The 17,636-nt window shown below is 46.8% G+C and overlaps 1 protein-coding gene and 1 long non-coding RNA gene across 4 annotated transcripts in view; both read right to left on the reverse strand.

Annotated features, from left to right (window-relative positions):
* RFT1 (RFT1 glycolipid translocator homolog) overlaps window positions 1-17,636 on the reverse strand; it is a 46,814-nt gene that overhangs the window by 18,312 nt on the left and 10,866 nt on the right. The window contains exons 6-8 of one of the 2 annotated variants that reach the window (XM_001083942.4): window positions 16,291-16,428; window positions 5,885-5,963; window positions 270-320 (exon numbers count right to left, since the gene is read on the reverse strand). In XM_001083942.4, the coding sequence (XP_001083942.4) occupies window positions 270-320; window positions 5,885-5,963; window positions 16,291-16,428 (268 nt within the window). The remainder of the gene's footprint in view (window positions 1-269; window positions 321-5,884; window positions 5,964-16,290; window positions 16,429-17,636) is intronic. The other variant, XM_028844236.2, reaches the window with a different exon arrangement.
* Window positions 13,188-15,643, reverse strand: LOC144339242 (uncharacterized). Of its 2 annotated transcripts, none has more exons than XR_013414067.1 (2): window positions 15,397-15,643; window positions 13,188-14,871 (listed from the first exon to the last, which is right to left on the reverse strand). It is a non-coding gene; the product is annotated as an uncharacterized LOC144339242 (long non-coding RNA). The 2 variants fall into 2 exon arrangements; XR_013414066.1 differs by having other exon boundaries at window positions 15,383-15,593.

The following is a 17,636-nucleotide window of genomic DNA, read 5'->3' on the forward strand; positions in this document are numbered from 1 at the left end:
CCTTTTCTCCTCTCTTGGCACCTCCCACCCCCCAAAATGAACACCAGAGCTCTTAGGAGGCGAACTAGAGGGCCAGGGTCTCACCAGAACACCTGCCACCAAAGTCACATTGGAGGGCACAGTCAGTACGAAGACCTACAATTTACAATCTTCAGGATTTTTTTTAATCTTCAGGTTCATCTTTCATTAAATATATCGGAGAAAAATGTTAGGAAGTATCTATTAATAGTATTAACCTTTAATTAAAACACTACAGAATTTCATCTTACCCTGATCACCAAAATTCAATACGTTCAAAAATGTCATCACGTATCGCTCGCCTATAAACAAAAAAGCAAAATAATTAGCAATGTCAAATGCACATTACTTTATTGTTTCCTTTCTCTTACTAGCTATCAACTTTTCCAGCTGACAAATAAAGGAGAAATATTAGATAATCAGTTAAAGACATATCCTTGTCCTAATGTTGATTTCAAATAATCTCAAAGTAACAATTTGGAAAGTGCCGAGGACTTCATTGACAGCGAATCTCCAAGCCAGTAAAATTAAAAATAAAAAAAAATAATAAAAAAGTCTAAAAATAAGTTTTTAAAAAAGTATGTGGAGATTATTAAATGTTAATAATGAAAATGATGGTCCCAAGTTTTTTTTTTTTTTGAGACGGAGTCTTGCTCTGTTGCCCAGGCGGAGTGCAGTGGCGCAATCTCGGCTCACTGCAAGCTCCATCTCCCAGGTTCACGCCATTCTCCTGCCTCAACCTCCCGAGTAGCTGGGACTACAGGCGCCCGCCACCACGCCCGGCTAATATTTTTGTATTTTTAGTAGAGACGGGGTGGTCTCGATCTCCTGACCTCATGATCTGCCGTCTCCACCTCCCAAAGTGCTGGGATTACAGGCGTGAGCTACCACGCGCAGGCAATGGTCCCAAGTTTTAAGGGGAGGTCAGATAATCTGCGCGTAAATTATCTGTGAAGCATCCATGATTATATGCACAAGCTTATTCAAGGGTTCCTCAGGGGTGGAGACAGCTCCCTGGGGCTGGCAAGGCATTAGACTGTCTTAGATTTGAAGCAGGAACTCAGGCCTGAGGGGGCAGAAGCAACAGCACATACATTTTTGCTACTACAAAAATCAGGCCTGAGTTCATGATTCAAATGTAAGACAGTCTAATGCCTTCAAGGTGAAGACACCAGCCAGGGCTCCCATCCCCCTGGCTTTCGTGAAGCTTCTCATCTATGAGGAAAAAGTGTTGACCACTATGGGAAAAGAGCACTAAACAGTGCCCGCGCCCTGAAGGGCAAATTCTCACCTCCTAGTAACTTGCTCAAAAAGGAAAGCATCAAGAGGCTGGAAGCAGTGAGGATCTTCTCTCAAGGCTTTCTCCCACCCTGCCTCTCTCTCCAAGCCCCTGCCACTGTGTTTGTGGTAGGGATCACTGCGGGTCCTCATAGGCCTGTGTCTCTGTGCTGCTTGGATCTACCCTCACTGCTAACAGTTCCAGCTTGTGCAAATAGTTTTGTTTTGTCGTTGTTGCTTTTATTTTTTTTGAGACTGAGTCTTGCTCTGCTGCCCAGGCTGGAATGCAGTGGTGCCATCTCAGCTCACTGAAAGCTCTACCTCCCGGACATAAGAGATTCTTTTGCCTCAGCCTCCCGAGTAGCTGGGATTACAGATGCCCACCACCACACCCAGCAATTTTTTTTCTTTTTTTTTTTTTGTATTTTTAGTAGACGGGTTTCACCATGTTGGCCAGGCTAGTTTCAAACTCCTGACCTCAAGTGATTCACCCGCCTTGGCCTCCCAAAGTGCTGGGATTACAGGTGTGAGCCACTGCGCCCAGCCTCAAACACAGCTCTTAAATCAGTCTCTGCTTTCATATCTTTTTTTTTTTTTTTTTTTTTTTAGACGGAGTCTTGCTTTGTCACCCAGACTGGAGTGCAGTGGCATGATCTCATTCACTGCAACTTCTGCTTCCTGGGTTCAAGCGATTCTTCTGCCTCAGCCTCTTGAGTAGCTGGGATTACAGGCGCCCGCCACCACGCCCGGCTAATTTTTTCAGTTTTTAGTGGGAACGGGGTTTTGCCACGCTAGCCAGACTGGTTTTGCACTCCTGACCTCCCACCTCAGCCTCCCAAAGTGCTGGGATTACAGGCGTGAGCCAATGCACCCGGCCTGCTTTCATATCTTTAAATGGCTCTCTCTTTTTTTTTGAGACAGAGTTTCACTCTTGTTGCCCAGGCTGGAGTGCAGTGGCGCTATCTGGGCTCACTGCAGCCTGTGCCTCCTGGGTAGCTGAGATTACAGGTACCCACCACCACGCCCAGGTAATTTTTGTATTTTTAGTAGAGATGGGGTTTCACTGTGCTAGCCAGGCTGGTCTCGAACTCCTGACCTCAGGTGATCTGCCCTCCTCTGCCTCCCACAGTGCTGGGATTACAGGCGTGAGCCACCGCGCCTGGCCAAAATGGCTCTTTAATGTTTACAAAAAGTCCAGGCTCCTTAATTCTGCATTTGCGGGCTTTTATACACTGACCCCAAGCTATCATTTTGGCTTCCCTTCGTCAACCTCACCCTCATCACCCTGTCATCTTCTGCTGCACCCTACCTCCCAGGTTTTAGCCCTCCAGCTGCTTTGAGTCAGGCTGGGCCTGCCTTGGCTCTTGTCATTCTCATCACCTAGAGTGTCTTTTCTGCAGGGCCCTCCCTGTCTTTTGGCAGAATAGGCTCTCCTTCCTACATTCTATAAACTCCCTGAGGGCATGAGCCCCTCTCAGTCATCTCTATGACCCTGGTTTCCTAGCAAAGCTCTAGGAAATGAGTTTCCAAGTACTACACCCCTCACAGCCCAGTAACAGTTAACCACACAAACGTCTATGTCTTTGGTGAGAGAATGAAATGCTTGAGGCCATGGCCTGTTACTCATTCATCTCAGTATTCTCAGCACCTGGCATACTGTTCAGGAAATGTGGGGGCAGAAGTAACAGCACATACATTTTTGCTACTACAAAAAGTGATTTCAGGCCCAGCTCAGTGGCTCATGCCTGTAAATCCAGCACTTTGGGAGGCCGAGGCAGGAGGATCGCTTGAGTCCAGGAGTTCAAGACCAGTCTGGGCAACATCACAAGACCCTGTCCCTACAAAATTTAAAATATTAGCTAGGCGTATTGGTAGGTGCCTTCCCTGTAGTCCCAGCTACTTGGGAGGCTGAGGTGGGAGGATCACTTGAGCCTGAGAGGTCAAGACTGCAGCGAGCTGTGTCTGCACCACTGCATTCCAGCCTGGGTGACAGAGTGAGACCCTAACTACAAAAAAACAAAAAACAACAACCAAAAAAAACCGGGGATTTCAACTTTTTTAGAGCTATAGTTTTAAAAATATAACGGGCTGGGGGCAGTGGCTCACGTCTATAATCCCAGCACTTTGGGAGGCCGAGGCAGGTGGATCACGAGGTCAGGAGATCGAGACCATCCTGGCTAACACAGTGAAACCCCATCTCTACTAAAAATAACACAAAAAATTAGCTGGCCATAGTGGCGGGCGCCTGTAGTTCCAGCTACTTGGGAGGCTGAGGCAGGAGAATGGCGTGAACCCGGGAGGCGCAGCTTGCAGTGAGCAGAGACCGTGCGCTGCTGCACGCCAGCCTGGGCGACAGAGCGAGACTCTGTCTCAAAAAAAAAAAAAAAAAAAAAAAACGAATCTGAGGATCTCAGTCAGGCAACTTCCTTATTTCACAGCCACAGAGATGGAGGCCCTGAGAAGTTCCTAATGGCACTGTGCCAGTCAGGGAGTCAGGCTAGGGGGATCCACCCATGGAGCAGGCTCCTGGCACTGCATTCAGGTTGAGCTCTGGAGGCTTTTGTTTGCAGTAAACTTAAACCAGCTGCTGCAAAGACATGTCTAGAGACATGTGTTGTCTGCAATCCAGAAAACCAATTTAGGGCCATCACTTGGACTGGATCCATTCCTCAAACTCATTAAAACTGCTCTTAAAACCTTGGAAGGAAAAAAGTGCATATGAGCAACTGTCCTTTCCAAAACTCCCTCCACCGATTTTCCTGTTCTTACAACAACATGAACTATCATCACACACCATTTCACAATAGTTACCTTGTTGCCTTTTCTTTTCTTTTTTTTTTTTTTTTTGAGACGGAATCTCGCTCTGTCGCCCAGGCTGGAGTGCAGTGGCGCAATCTCGGCTCACTGCAAGCTCCGCCTCCCGGGTTCACGCCATTCTCCTGCCTCAGCCTCCCGAGTAGCTGGGACTACAGGCGCCCGCCCCTGCGCCCGGCTAATTTTTTCTATTTTTAGTAGAGACGGGGTTTCACCATGGTCTCGATCTCCTGACCTTGTGATCCGCCCACCTCGGCCTCCCAAAGTGCTGGGATTACAGGCGTGAGCCACCACGCCCGGCCTGTTGCCTTTTCTTACTCCATTCACAAATACATGCTGCACAGCCCTCCTGTGCCAGGCCACAGGGAGGCAGTGGCAGTGGTGAACGGCACACTCCCTGCTCTCTAGGAGCTAAGTGCTCAGGCCCTTCACTCAGCTCTTCCGAGGCTTCTGACCCTCCCTTCCCCAAGAAGGCCTCGGAACAGTTTCATTTTTGTAATAGCAAAGTTATAAGGTTAGGCTAGAAGCATGTGTGCACTCTCAAAGATCAGAGAGCCCTCAGACACTGCCTGGTTCTATCTCCTTGTTCACAGACGGGGAAAGTGAGGCATAGGGGGAGCTGCTTTTCTTTGGAAACATAATGAACAAAAAATACAGATGGGGGGAAAATAAAATACCAAGATAATAACAGTTGTATTAGAATGCTAGTATTATTTTTTCTATGTTCTTATTTTTTTCTAATGGGACTATATTTTATAATTAAAAGATAATTTTTGAAAAGATTAAAAAATACATTCAGTAATAGGTATATGGATATGAAATATATATGAAGAGAGAAACTACCACCTTCAGCAACTTAATAGTTGCCTTAAAATCTCATTTTTCTAATTAAAGCTGGGTACAAATAAACCAACACATATACATACAAAAACCAAATGTGCTTCCAGCCCCTTGCTGGCCCTCCACATTGAGCTCTGTCATAGGTAAACTGAAAAGACCAAAGTCTGACCAAACTCTCATACAAGCGCATTTTATTGTTTAAGAAAATAAATCCCAGTCAAGTGCAGTAGCTCACACCCGTAATCCCAGCACTTTGGGAGGCCGAGGTGGGCGGATCACGAGGTCAGGAGATCGAGACCATCCTGGCTAACACGGTGAAACCCCATCTCTACTAAAAATACAAAAAAATTAGCCAGGTGTGGTGGTGGCGCCTGTAGTCCCAGCTACTCGGGAGGCTGAGGCAGAAGAACCGCATGAACTCAGGAGGCGGAGCGTGCAGTGAGCTGAGATGGAGCCACTGCACTCCAGAGCCTGGGCGATGGAGCAAGTCTCCATCTCAAAAAAAAAAAAAAAAAAAAAAAAAGATAAAAATAGTTTTATGTAACTGATATAATACTTCTATAATAAACTCATAAAAATCATATAACATGGGGTTTTGGAGTTAGACCTGGATCCCAATTAAGCTGTTCCCTGTTACTACAAAACCCTAAAGAAGTTCTGCAACCTCACTGACTCTCAGTTTCCTCATCCATAATGAAGGGGAATAATATCTTTCTTACAAGGCTGTGGAGAGATTTAAATTAGACCACCTAAGTAAAGCACAAAACTAAATAGACGTTGGTTTCGTTCTCTGTATTAAAACCTCTCCTCCCATTTCTGAAGTTCTTCAGCCCCAGAGGCTCTAAACAGGTGATCTGGACCCAGGTAATTGGCAGTCCTATGAAATCCCCTTCTACTATGGTCTCCCGACCATTCAGAGTGACCGTCAACTTACCTTCTGTCAAAATCTGTTTCAAGAAAGACTGTTTGAAAAAACTCCAAGTCAGTTTAGCCTCTTTCCAGTTGATAAGTGCCTAGAAGAGAAAACAAAACAAAACAAAACAAAAACATCACAGGCATTGCAAGTCTAAGAATGCAATGCTATGTGAGAGGCAAATGCATTCTGATCCCTAAATCCCAACTTGGATAGTCTCCACTGAATCCTCATTCAATGCTAAGCACACAGAAGCCATCGCACAAACACTGGGGAAGAATTTACATTACTAAACACAAAGCCAAAGTCTGTAAGGGCCTGCCCAAGACTCATATACTGAGACCCCTAAAGAATTGCTGCTGTCCCTTGGGGGCCCACACAGTACACTGTCCACAGATAACACATACAGCTCACAGTTTGTTCTTTCCTTAAAAACTGTCTAAAGCATGCCAGGCTGCAGAACAAATTCTGCTCCATATACTGCACATTGTAATGCTATGTTCAGCCATCCAGGGCCATTTTACACAAAGTATAGGAGGTGCCCCTCTGTATTTCAAAAGAAATTTAGCTTTCACAGGTCAGGTAAATGACTCAGAATGGGTATGACAGAGGAATGGAGGAAATAAAATTTCTTTTTTTTTTTTTTTTGAGACAGAGTCTCACTCTGTTGCCAGGCTGGAGTGCAAAGGCACGATCTTGGCTCACTGCAACCTCCGCCTCTCAGGTTCAAGTGATTCCCCTGCCTCAGCCTCCTGAGTAGCAGGGACTAGAGGCACGTGCCACCACGCTCAGCTAATTTTTTGTATTCTTAGTAGAGACGGGGTTTCACTATGTTGGCCAGGATGGTCTCAATCTCGCGACCTCATGATCCGCCCGCCTCAGCCTCTCAAAGTGCTAGGATTACAGGCGTGAGCCACCGCGCCCAGCCGAAAATAAAATTTCTGATATGACTCTTCTAAAACTCCAGGCCAGGTGAGGTGGCTCACGACTATAATCACAACACTTTGGGAGGCTGAGGTGGGTGGATCACTTGAGGCCAGAAGCTTGAGACCAGCCTGCAAAAAGGCAAAAACCCCATCTCCACTAAAAATACAAAAATGAGCTGGGCGTGGTGGTACGTGTCTGTAATCTTAACTACTTGGGAGGCTGCGGCACAAGAATCACTTGAACCTGGAAGACAGAGGTTGCAGTGAGCTGAGATGGCATCACTGCACTCCAGTCTGGGTGACAGAGCAAGAATCTGGCTCAAAAATAAATAAATAAATAAAACTCCCAGCAGGCACCAAATGGCCCATTTCCCAAGGACAAAGAAACAGGTAGGGTACAGGTCAACCTGTTAAGAGACAGGTGGCTTCAAAGCCAGGGAGCTGAGCACAAAATGGAAGAGCAAGGCAGCCAGGGGGCTCAGTATCCTCCAACTCCTACTTTTCTACCTCCCACAGCTCTCTCTGGGGCCCCCTCCTCTATCTTGTAGGCACCCTGGGATCCCAGAATATTTAGACTAGGTGTTTGGCTTTCTGTTTCATTTTGTTTTAGAAACAGGGTCTCACTCTATCACCCAGGTTGGAATACAGTGGTGTGATCATAGCTCACTATAACCTCAAACTCCCAGGCTCAAGCCATCTTCCCCCCTCAGCCTCCAGAATAGCTGGGACTACAGGTGTGTGCCACCATGCCTGGTTCATTTTTAAAATTTTTGTAGAGTGAGGGTCTTGCTGCATTGCCCAGGCTGGTCTCAAACTCCTGGCCTCAAGCAATCCTCCCACCTTGGCTCCCAAAGTACTGGGATTCCAGGTGTGAGCCACCACGCCTGGTTGATGTTAGGTTTTTAATCCTGGGGTACTTGCATTTTGAAAAGTTGTGATTATACAAAGTGATGACTTCTGAATGGTAGGATTTCAAAGGGCTTTTTGGGAGGGGAGGGCTGAATTACAAAGGCCAAGCCCACTCTACCTCTCCAAAAGGTTAGCCATAGCTCTGGAAGTGGGCCCAAGGCAGGCCTGAAACCTGTCTTAGTCATGTGGGCCCCTGTTCTGGGCACAAAGCCCATCCGTGAAGAGCAATGCTATCCAGTAGAAATGTAATGTTAAATTTTCTAGCAGCCACAGTGCACAGGAAAAAGAAACAAGTGAAATTAATTTTAATATATTTATTTAAGCAAAATATTATCATTTCAACAAGTAATCCATGTAAAAATATTTTTTTCGGCTGGGCACGGTGGCTCACACCTGTAATCCCAGCACTTTGGGAGGTTGAGGCAGGTCGATCATGAGGTCAGGAGATCGAGACCATCCTGGCTAACACGGTGAGACCCCGTCTATACTAAAAATACAAAAAATTAGCCGGGTGTGGTGGCGGGCGCCTGTAGTCCCAGTTCCTCAGGAGGCTGAGGCAGGATAATGGCATGAACCCGGGAGGTGGAGCTTGCAGTCAACTGAGATCATGCCATTGCACTCCAGCCTGGGTGACAGAGCGAGACTCTGTCTCAAAAAAATAAAAAAAGTAAAATAAATTAATAAAACAAATAAATTTTTTTTTCATATTAAGACTTTGAAATCCACATGTATTTTGCATTTATGACTCATCTCAATTCAGACTAGCTACATTCCAGAATGCTCTATAGCCACATGTGGCTGGTGGCTACTATTTAGGACAGGGCAAGTCTAGAGCACCTCTGAAAGCAAGGATCACTTCTAGCCCCCATTCTCTTTACCCCTTGGTTTCTGAGCCTTTTTTCCAGACACAGGGAGCACAAGTGTGAATCCTCCCAAATAGTGCTGCCCTCAGGGAATCACAGACCCTAGAGCAGATGCCAGGATATCTCTTTAGCTCAGGAGTAAATCTTCCCTGATGAGAAGGAAATTGGGCCACAAGATGCTTAAAACAGGCCATCTTCCTTTTCCCCAGAACAAAGAGCACCAGACAACTTCCCACCACTAGGGGGCACTGGGGACCATGTCATCTTCAGACTTGGATTCTGGCCACAGCCAGCTTCAGCACCTTCTCTCTCTCACACCGCTTCTCACCCCTTGCCATACTGTGGTGGTCCTTCCAGGGGTCAGCAAAGCAGGACCTGTCTTCTTTTAAAAGGAAACAAAGGCTGCTGCTTGTCATGAGGCTCTCGTGACGCCTGCTTGCCTGCAGGTTGTGAATGGATTTGGGAAGATGATTGAGCTCTTTAAAGACAAAGTTCTTTGGGAGAATGAAATCATGATGGTGTACCTAAGCTGAGAGCTCATACTTGATTTTCCTAATGCCTTTGGTTTAAATGGGCTTGTGGTTCAGAAGAATGGCGACACCACTTACTAAAGTGCTCATTAAGGACACAGAGGCAGGAAATCCAATCTGGGATGTGGCTTCTCCAGGCAGGGGCTGAGTGGTGGGAGAGAGGAAGCATGTGGTGGACTTTTACCATTCTATTCAGAGTGGAGGTGTCACTTCGGGCAGTCAAAAGAGGCCTATTTCACAATAGCTGGGTTGGTACTGATGAGCTGATCTAAATAGCCGGGAATTTCCCCGGAATACCCTGACCAACAAGCCATTCCACTGCCTCAGAGTAATAATGGAGAAACGGCGGCTGGGGTGGTCAAAGGTGACGGACGGTAACTCAGGGAAGGTCCGGAATCAGAACTCAGAGGCTCATCACACTTTCACCTGAGTCACTCGTCCACTTCCCAAACTCTTCTGACTCAGGATGATCTGATCAGCCACATCCTTACCACAATGACAAGAGTCACTAGGGAGTGTGAGGCTACCATCCCGTCCACTGCCCTCCATCACCTCCTCCACCCTACACAGCACTCCTTCCTCTCCCTCTTGCTCCACCTATCCCAGTCACTCTGGGGCTATCGATGCTGCCCCAGCTTCACCCATTTTCCCACTTTCATCCATCCTTCCCCTGTCCTTACTCCTCACCCAGACAATTGCCACAGGCTCCCAATGAGCTTTTTTGCTTCTTACTCTTTCTCTAGCCTATCTTTCTCATTGCAGCTTCAGGCTTTGGAGTCAAGTTTGGAGACTGGGGCTCGACCTGCAGCTCCTTGAGTTATTAGTGTAAATGTCGCCGTGAACAAGATACTTAACTTTGCTAAGCCTTGGCTTTCTCATCTGCAAAATGGGATAAGAAGTTCTGGCTCGCCACTATGAGGATTGAATGAAGAAAAATAAGACACTATAACTGTAAGAGACGGCAAGCTCCTCAATACAGACAGTTTGATCATGGTGCTGTTCAAAAACCTTTCAGGGGCTCCACTGCCCCTGAATTAAACCCAAGCTCCATAGCACGGAGGCCACTGCCAACTGACCCTAGCCTGGCAGCCAGGTTTACTCTCCTTCATAACTTCCTGCCACTTTTTCCTTTCTCTCCCTTCCCCCATAGTCCAGCCAACCTAAGTACCCCAGGCATCTCTACATTCCCAATTCCAACAGAGTGATGGGCAGATAACAAGCACTGAGCAAATTTTCCTTCTGTGGTCACGAATGCCCATCTCTACCACACATATACATTTAACCTCTGCCCACCCACATGTCAAAGTCCAGCAAAAAAGAAGCTTCCTCCATGAAGCCTTCCTTGAAGTTCCTAGATGAAATTCAGCAGTACTTCCTCTGTGCTTCTATTTTGATAACACTAGATACACACAGTCCTGTAGCACAGTTGAGTACAGATCCTATCTCTCCATCACCATGCAAGTTCTGAGGGTAGGGGCCTCACTCAGGGCATCTGGTACAGTGCTTAACCATAATAAAGTTTAATACATGCTTGCTGAGTCAAATTCCTCAGCTTTACTTAAATATTAGCAAATCTCTTATCTTAAATCCCTCAGAAATGTCTATGAATATAAACGGAAGCCATTATTTGAAGTACCATTATTATAAGGTTACATAAGTATCTTTAAAGAAGATGGAGTTCTACAAGAACGGGAAGGGAAATCTCACAATTAGGTCAAATTGATAATAAATATAATTATATGACCAGTTTCCATTAAGGAAGTCCCCAGTGCAGAAAGCTGCTCTGGGGAGTCAAGTCAGGCATGCTGCCCATGGTAAAGTAATACACTGCATGCATGCATTCAGAATCATCTCATTTCTTTTCTCTCTCTCTTTTTTTTGAGACAGGGTTTCACTCTGTCACCCAGGCTAAAGTGCAGTAGCATGAACACAGCTTACTGCAGCCTCAGCCTCCAGGGCTCAAGTGATCCTCCTGCTTCAACCCCCCGAATAGCTGGGATCACAGGCATGTGCCACCATGCCCAGCTAATTTTTACATTTTTTGTAGAGAGGGGTTCTTACCATGTTTCCCAGGCTGGTCTCAAACTCCTGGGCTCAAACAATCCTCCCACTTCAGTCTCCCAAAGTGCTGGGATTACAGGCTTGAGCCACCACACCCAGCTTCTTTTTTTCTTTTCTTTTCTTTCTTTCTTTCTTTTTTTTTTTTTTTTTTTTGAGACAGAGTCTTGCTCTGTTGCCCAGCCTGGAGTGCAGTGGCGTGATCTCAGCTCACTGCAACCTCCACCTCCTGGGTTCAAGCAGTTTTCCTCCCTCAGCCTCCCAAGTAGCTGGGATTACAGGCGCATGCCACCACGCCTGGCTAACTGTTTTATATTTTTAGTAGAGACGGGGTTTGACCATGTGGGCCAGGCTGGTTTCAAACTCCTGACCTCAAGTGATCCGCCCGCTCAGTCTCCCAAAGTGCTGGGATTACAGGTGTGAGCCACCACGCCTGGCCTTCTTTTTAAAATAATAAACCTGAATTATGAATTGTTCCACCTGGAACTTCCTAATCTTGATGTAAATAATAACTACTATGGGCAATAAGCCAACTTCTTTTGGAAGGCTACATAACATAGGGGTAAACCACAGCCTAAAGCTAGCCCCCAGCAAAAGGGGGAGAGAAATGGGTTCAAAACCAGCTATGTGATTTTGGCTCAGTCACCTAACTCCTCTGAACCTCAGTTTTCTTGTCTATAAAATGGAGCTAACAGTATTTATCTTATACGTTACTATGAAAATTAAACACAAAATCCATGTAAAGTGCTTAATGTAGTGCATGGTACAGAACATGCAGTCAATGGTAGTTACTGTAAATGGCTCTTTGTCAAGGTTCAAATACCTTCATGGAACTCCTGAAGTCTTCAGAGGGGCCTCACAGTTATGCAGGCCAACAATCTCACTTTAAAAATGAAGACCCTGAGGTCTAGGGGGAGTCCCACAGGCTTCAGATCTGTATCAGGTGCCTCTCAAGCCCTCAGAAACCTCCCTGAGGCCCAGGAATCACCTCTCCTACATGTCTGTATCCCTGATGGCACCAAACATGGCGCCATGTTCTTATTGTATGTCAGTGGAAACAGTATCACTATGTGTCACAGGTACACACAGCCTTCTCATGATCAGGGCTTGGGTCCTTGCAGTCTGGGCGTGGGTACTTTCAGGGCATATTGCCAGATTAAACAGCTGAGCTCCCACACCAATACCATCAGAGCTGCCTGGCTAGGGTGTTCCTGTGGAGCCAGCTCTGCTCTCAGGGCATCAGTGTGATGGTGGTGATATCAGCTGTCGCTTAAGGATACCCACTTGTGCCAGGCCACAATGTTAAGACCTTACATGCCCCAACTCATCAGGCCCTCACAACAGCCTTAGGAAGGAGGTACTATTATTATCCCCATTTGACAGATAAAGATACTAAGCTTAGAGTTCTGAGCCCATCACAGATTTTAATTATTTAGTTATTTATTTGAGACAGGGTCTCACTTTGTTGCCCAGGCTGGAGTGCAGTGGCACAATCATGGCTCACTGCAGCCTTGACCTAGGCTCAAGTGACCCTCCCACCTCAGCCTCCTGAGTAGCTGGGACTACAGGTGCACAACACTACACCTGGCTAATTAAAAAACTTTTTTTTTTTTTTTTTTTTGTAGAGACAGTCTTGCCATGTTGCTCAGGCTGGCCACCACAGAGTTTAATAAACACTTGGCAGACTCTTTTCTTTACCTTCTCTCTTTGCTTATACTAATGGTTCAAATGTTCCTTCCCAAAATCCTGCTGGGGCACAAGGACAGGCCCAGTAAGAAAATCTGCCAGGCTTGGTACAGGTGGGCACCAGGGGGCAGTCAGGGGAAGAAGAACTCTTCTGCACTCTCAGACCTAGGTGGCAGAAGCTCTAGGCAAGAGAAGCGATCCTGAGTCCTAACCATCTAAGCCTGTAATTGAGGCACAGAGGTATCCAAAAGTGTCCTGTTGGTTTAGGTTACAGGTGAAATCTAGCTGAGCAGAATGGAGAACTCTTATCTCACAAATGAGAACACATCTGGCTTTGATACATAAGATCTAGTTTTTCTTTCTTTTTTTTTTTTTTGAGATGGAGTCTTGCTCTGTTGCCCAGGCTGGAGCGCAGTGGTGTGATCTCAGCTCACTGCAACTGAGAGGTGACAACGTGCTAGCAGCCCTCGCTCTCGGCACCTCCTCAGCCTCGGTGTCTGCTCTGGCCGTGCCTGAGGAGCCCTTCAGCCTGCCACTGCACTATGGGAGCCCCTCTCTGGGCTGGCCAAGGCCGGAGCTGGCTCCCTCTGCTTGTGGGGAGGTGTGGAGGGAGAGGCAGGACTTGTGCAGGCAGGACTTGTGGGCCAGTGCCAGTTCCGGGTGGGAGTGGTCTTGGCGGGGCCGCACTCAGAGCAGTTGGCTGGTGCCACCAGCCCCAGGCAGTGAGGGGCTTATCACCTGAGCCAGCAGCTGCGGAGGGTGCGCCAGGTCCCCCAGCACTGCTGGCCCACCTGCACGGCGCCTGAATTCTCCCCAGGCCTCAGCTGCCTCCGGGGCAGGGCTCAGGACCTGCAGCCAGCCATGCCTGAGCCCCACCCCCACCCCGCCATGGGCTCCCGAATGACCCGAGGCTCCCCAACGGGCACCTGCCCCCTGCTCCAGGGCGCCCAGTCCCATCGACTGCCCAAGGGCTGAGGAGTGTGGGGCCTGGTGCTGCATCCACTAGGCGAAGCCAGCTGGGCTCCTGAGTCAGGTGGGGACTTGGAGAACTTTTATGTTCAGCTGAAGGATTGTAGGTGCACCAATCAGTGTTCTGTGTCTAGCTCAAGGTTTGTAAACACACCAATCAGCACTCTCTGTCTAGCTCAAGGTTTGTGGATGCACCAATCGGCACTCTGTATCTAGCTAATCTGGTGGGGACTTGGAGAACTTTTACGGCTAGCTAGAGGATTGTAAATGCAACAATCAGCACTCCCTGTCTAGCTAAAGGATTGTAAATGCACCAATCAGCACTCTGTCTAGCTCAAGGTTTGTAAATGCATCAATCAGCACTCTGTGTCGAGCTCAAGGTTTGTAAACACACCAATGAGCACTCTGTGTCTAGCTAATCTAGTGGGGACTTGGAGAAGTTTTCTGTCTAGCACTCTGTCTAGCTAAAGGATTGTAAATGTGCCAATCAGCACCCTGTCAAAACAGACCAATCAATTCTCTGTAAAATGGACCAATCAGCAGGATGTGGGTGGGGGTCAGATAAGGGAATAAAAGCAGGCTGCGGGAGCCAGTAGTGGGAAGCCACTCAGGTCCCCTGCCACACTGTGGAAGCTTTGTTCTTTTACTCTTCGCAATAAATCTTACTGCTGCTCACTCTTTGGGTCCACACCACCTTTATGAGCTGTAACACTCACCGTGAAGGTCTGCAGCTTCACTCCTGAGGCCAGCGAGACCATGAACCCGCCAGAAGGAATGAACAACTCCAGATGCGCTGCCTTTATGAACTGTAACACTCACCGCGAGGGTCCGCAGCTTCATTCTTGAAGTCAGCGAGACCAAGAACCCACCAATTCCAGACACACAACCATCAAGTGATCCTCCTGCCTCAGCCCCCATCCCGCCCCAGTAACTGGGATTACAGGCACGCACCACCATGCCCAGCTAATTTTTGTATTTTTTAGTAGAGATGGGGTTTCACCATGTTGGCCAGGCTGGTCTCGAACTCCTGACCTCAGGTGATCTGCCCACCTCAGCCTCCCAAAGTGCTGGGATTACAGGCATGAGCCACTGCGCCTGGCCCGTAAGATCTAGTTTCTCTTGAAAAGTTGTATAACAGGATTCTGTAAATTCTGAGACTTAAGTCTCACATATTTTACTACTTTTTCAAGTATCACAAGAGGAATAAGGAGAAATCCAGCATATGCAGCCTTACCACAACCGAGTGCACTACATCTGGCAAGCAAACAAGCATGGAAAGGGGGGAAGCGCCCAGAATGGAGGAGCTCATGAAGTGTCTTAGCAGAGACAACATGGCAACATCATCATGTGTGCAGCTCCAATGGCATGGGCAGGAGCACTGACCCCAAAAGAGCCAGAAAATGAAAGTCCAATGACCCGAGTGTGAAGGAATTCAGTAGAAAAGATTATGCTTCACTCCACATGTCAGCTGTAAAATCCACAGTGGTCTAGATAGGAAAGTGGATCACCTGAAAGACTAGCCTGACACTTAGAAAGAGACCATGTGGGGCTGGGCATGGTGGCTCATAATCCCAGCACTTTGGGAGGCCGACGTGGGAGGACTGGTTGAACTCAGGAGTTCAACACTAGCCTGGACAACATAGTGAGACCCTATCTCTACAAAAAAGAATTTTTTAATTAGCTGGGCATAGTGGCACATATCTGTAGTCCCAGCTACTTGGGAGACTGAGGCAGGAGGATCACTTGAGCCCAGCAGGTCAAGGCTGTAGTGAGCTATGATTATGCCACTCTGGGCAACAGAATGAGACACTGTCTCAAGGAGAAAAAAAAAAAAAAAGACCATTTTGGGTTCATCCCTACTTTCTCAGAACTCTCAGCTATCTGTGCTAGAAGTCAACTGAGGAAGAAAACCAAAACCACAGCAGAATAAAGACAGTGGAGCACAATGGTGGAACCTGTGCTCTGCTGGCATGTGAGGCCCTCCAGGCTCCTGTCCTCACTCTGACCCTCACCTAGGACAGGTATTTATTCTCTAAGCCTTAGTTTCTCAACCCTAAAATAGAAACAGAGTGTCAGCCTTTCAGAGTTGTTGTAAGCATTAAATAAGGCAGGTAAAGCATTCAGCATAGGGTCTAGCACAGTGGTTGTCAACTGGGGGTAATTTTGTCCCCTAGGGGACATTTGGCAACGTCTGGAGACATTTTGGGGTGCTCCACTGAGGAGCTACTGGCATCTAGTTGCTTGAGGTCAGAGATGCTGCTAAACATCCTACAACACACAGGACAGCCCCTACAACAAAGAACTGAGCAACCCAAAATGTCCATAGTGCAAAGATTTAGAAACCCTGGCCTGGCACAGAGCAGGCACTCCATAAATATGAGCTATAAAATTCATTTATGATTATAACAATAAACCAGCTGCAGTTTCTTTCTCTCAAGGATAAGCAGCACCTATCATTAAAATAAGAGATAAAATGTATTACTTACTCCACTTCTTGTAATATTGGGTAACAGATCTGTTATTCTGGAGACAGGAAGAGTCTGAAGCTTGGTTGATTCTGGGGAACCCAGTAATTTTGTGAAATAAATAACATAGCAGAGCACCAGAACTGTGGTATAGAAAAGCTGAGAAAACAAATAAACTGTTTTAATAAAGGCATAATTAAGATATGCCTATAAATTTGATCTCAAAGGCCAATCAAGTAATAGAACTCTCTTGATTAACTGCACTTTCTATTCAGCAATGCCTTACCCTCTGGGAAATGGCACTATTCACTTAGACCCAACTTCACTTCAGCATCTACCTGCAAAGTGTTCCCAACACTTCACTTAACTGGGAGAACATAACTCTTCTCAGCAGGCACAATGTAATTTCCGTAACAGATGTACACTAGCTCAATTACCACAGCAATGTCTGATACATTCTCAAAAGGTGTGTATTTGGCCAAAGGAATGGCTCTTCCACCTAGTCAGCACACTGCTAAGATCCATGTATCCTAACTGTGCTAATATCCAAGGACTTGTCATCATCAAGGACTGTGGGTTTTCCATAAACCCCGGAAACCTGTGCCATTAATGATTACAAAGCACAATTGAGCTGCTGACTCTCTCCTCTTCGCCAGGGCAAGAGCTACTACTGACGGGGGAGGAAAGGGTAGGGTGATAAGAAGGCCCAACCCTCCCTCCACCCATCCAGGACAAAAGAATGGCTTCTGGCCAGGAGCAGTCAGATGGGTTTTGTCTGCAGATTGAGGAGGAAAGTCCAAAAAAGCCCCTTTTTACAAGCTCCCTTCAACCCTCTTTCCCTCCTGAGAACAGCAGTGCACACTGGTTCAAGAAAGACTGGGACCTCCAGATTTGCTTTCAGCCTGGCAATATCAAGGCTGCTCCTGTAGTAAAGGCACAGGGCAAGGAAAAAGAAGAGTCTCAGTTTAGTAGGTGTGGGCCCTTCTGCTCTCCACTCCCAATCATACCTGAGATGGAGCCCATCATCCACCAGCCTTCTTCCTTCATGCTCCAAGCCCTTAAAACTCCAGCAGCACTGCTGTGAGCCACCCACCTGATGCCAGTGTCCTCTGTGAGAAGTACCCTCTACATAAATCATTACTAAGAATCTTATCTTCCTAAACATTAATGAAAACTACAACTGCTTAGCACTGTAAAATGTTCTGGTAACTATCTGATCTTAAATTTCATTTTTAAAAATAGCACTTGTATTCTAGTTATATTTTTATTAGAACTAGAAATATGAACTAGAACTAGGAAATAATGAGATGGAAATGAAGCCTAAATTGCTAAAACTGAAAATATACCTACTCTGACTTGATTCATGC

The sequence above is a fragment of the Macaca mulatta genome, chromosome 2, assembly GCF_049350105.2.
Source record: "Macaca mulatta isolate MMU2019108-1 chromosome 2, T2T-MMU8v2.0, whole genome shotgun sequence".
Classification (NCBI taxonomy): domain Eukaryota; kingdom Metazoa; phylum Chordata; class Mammalia; order Primates; family Cercopithecidae; genus Macaca; species Macaca mulatta.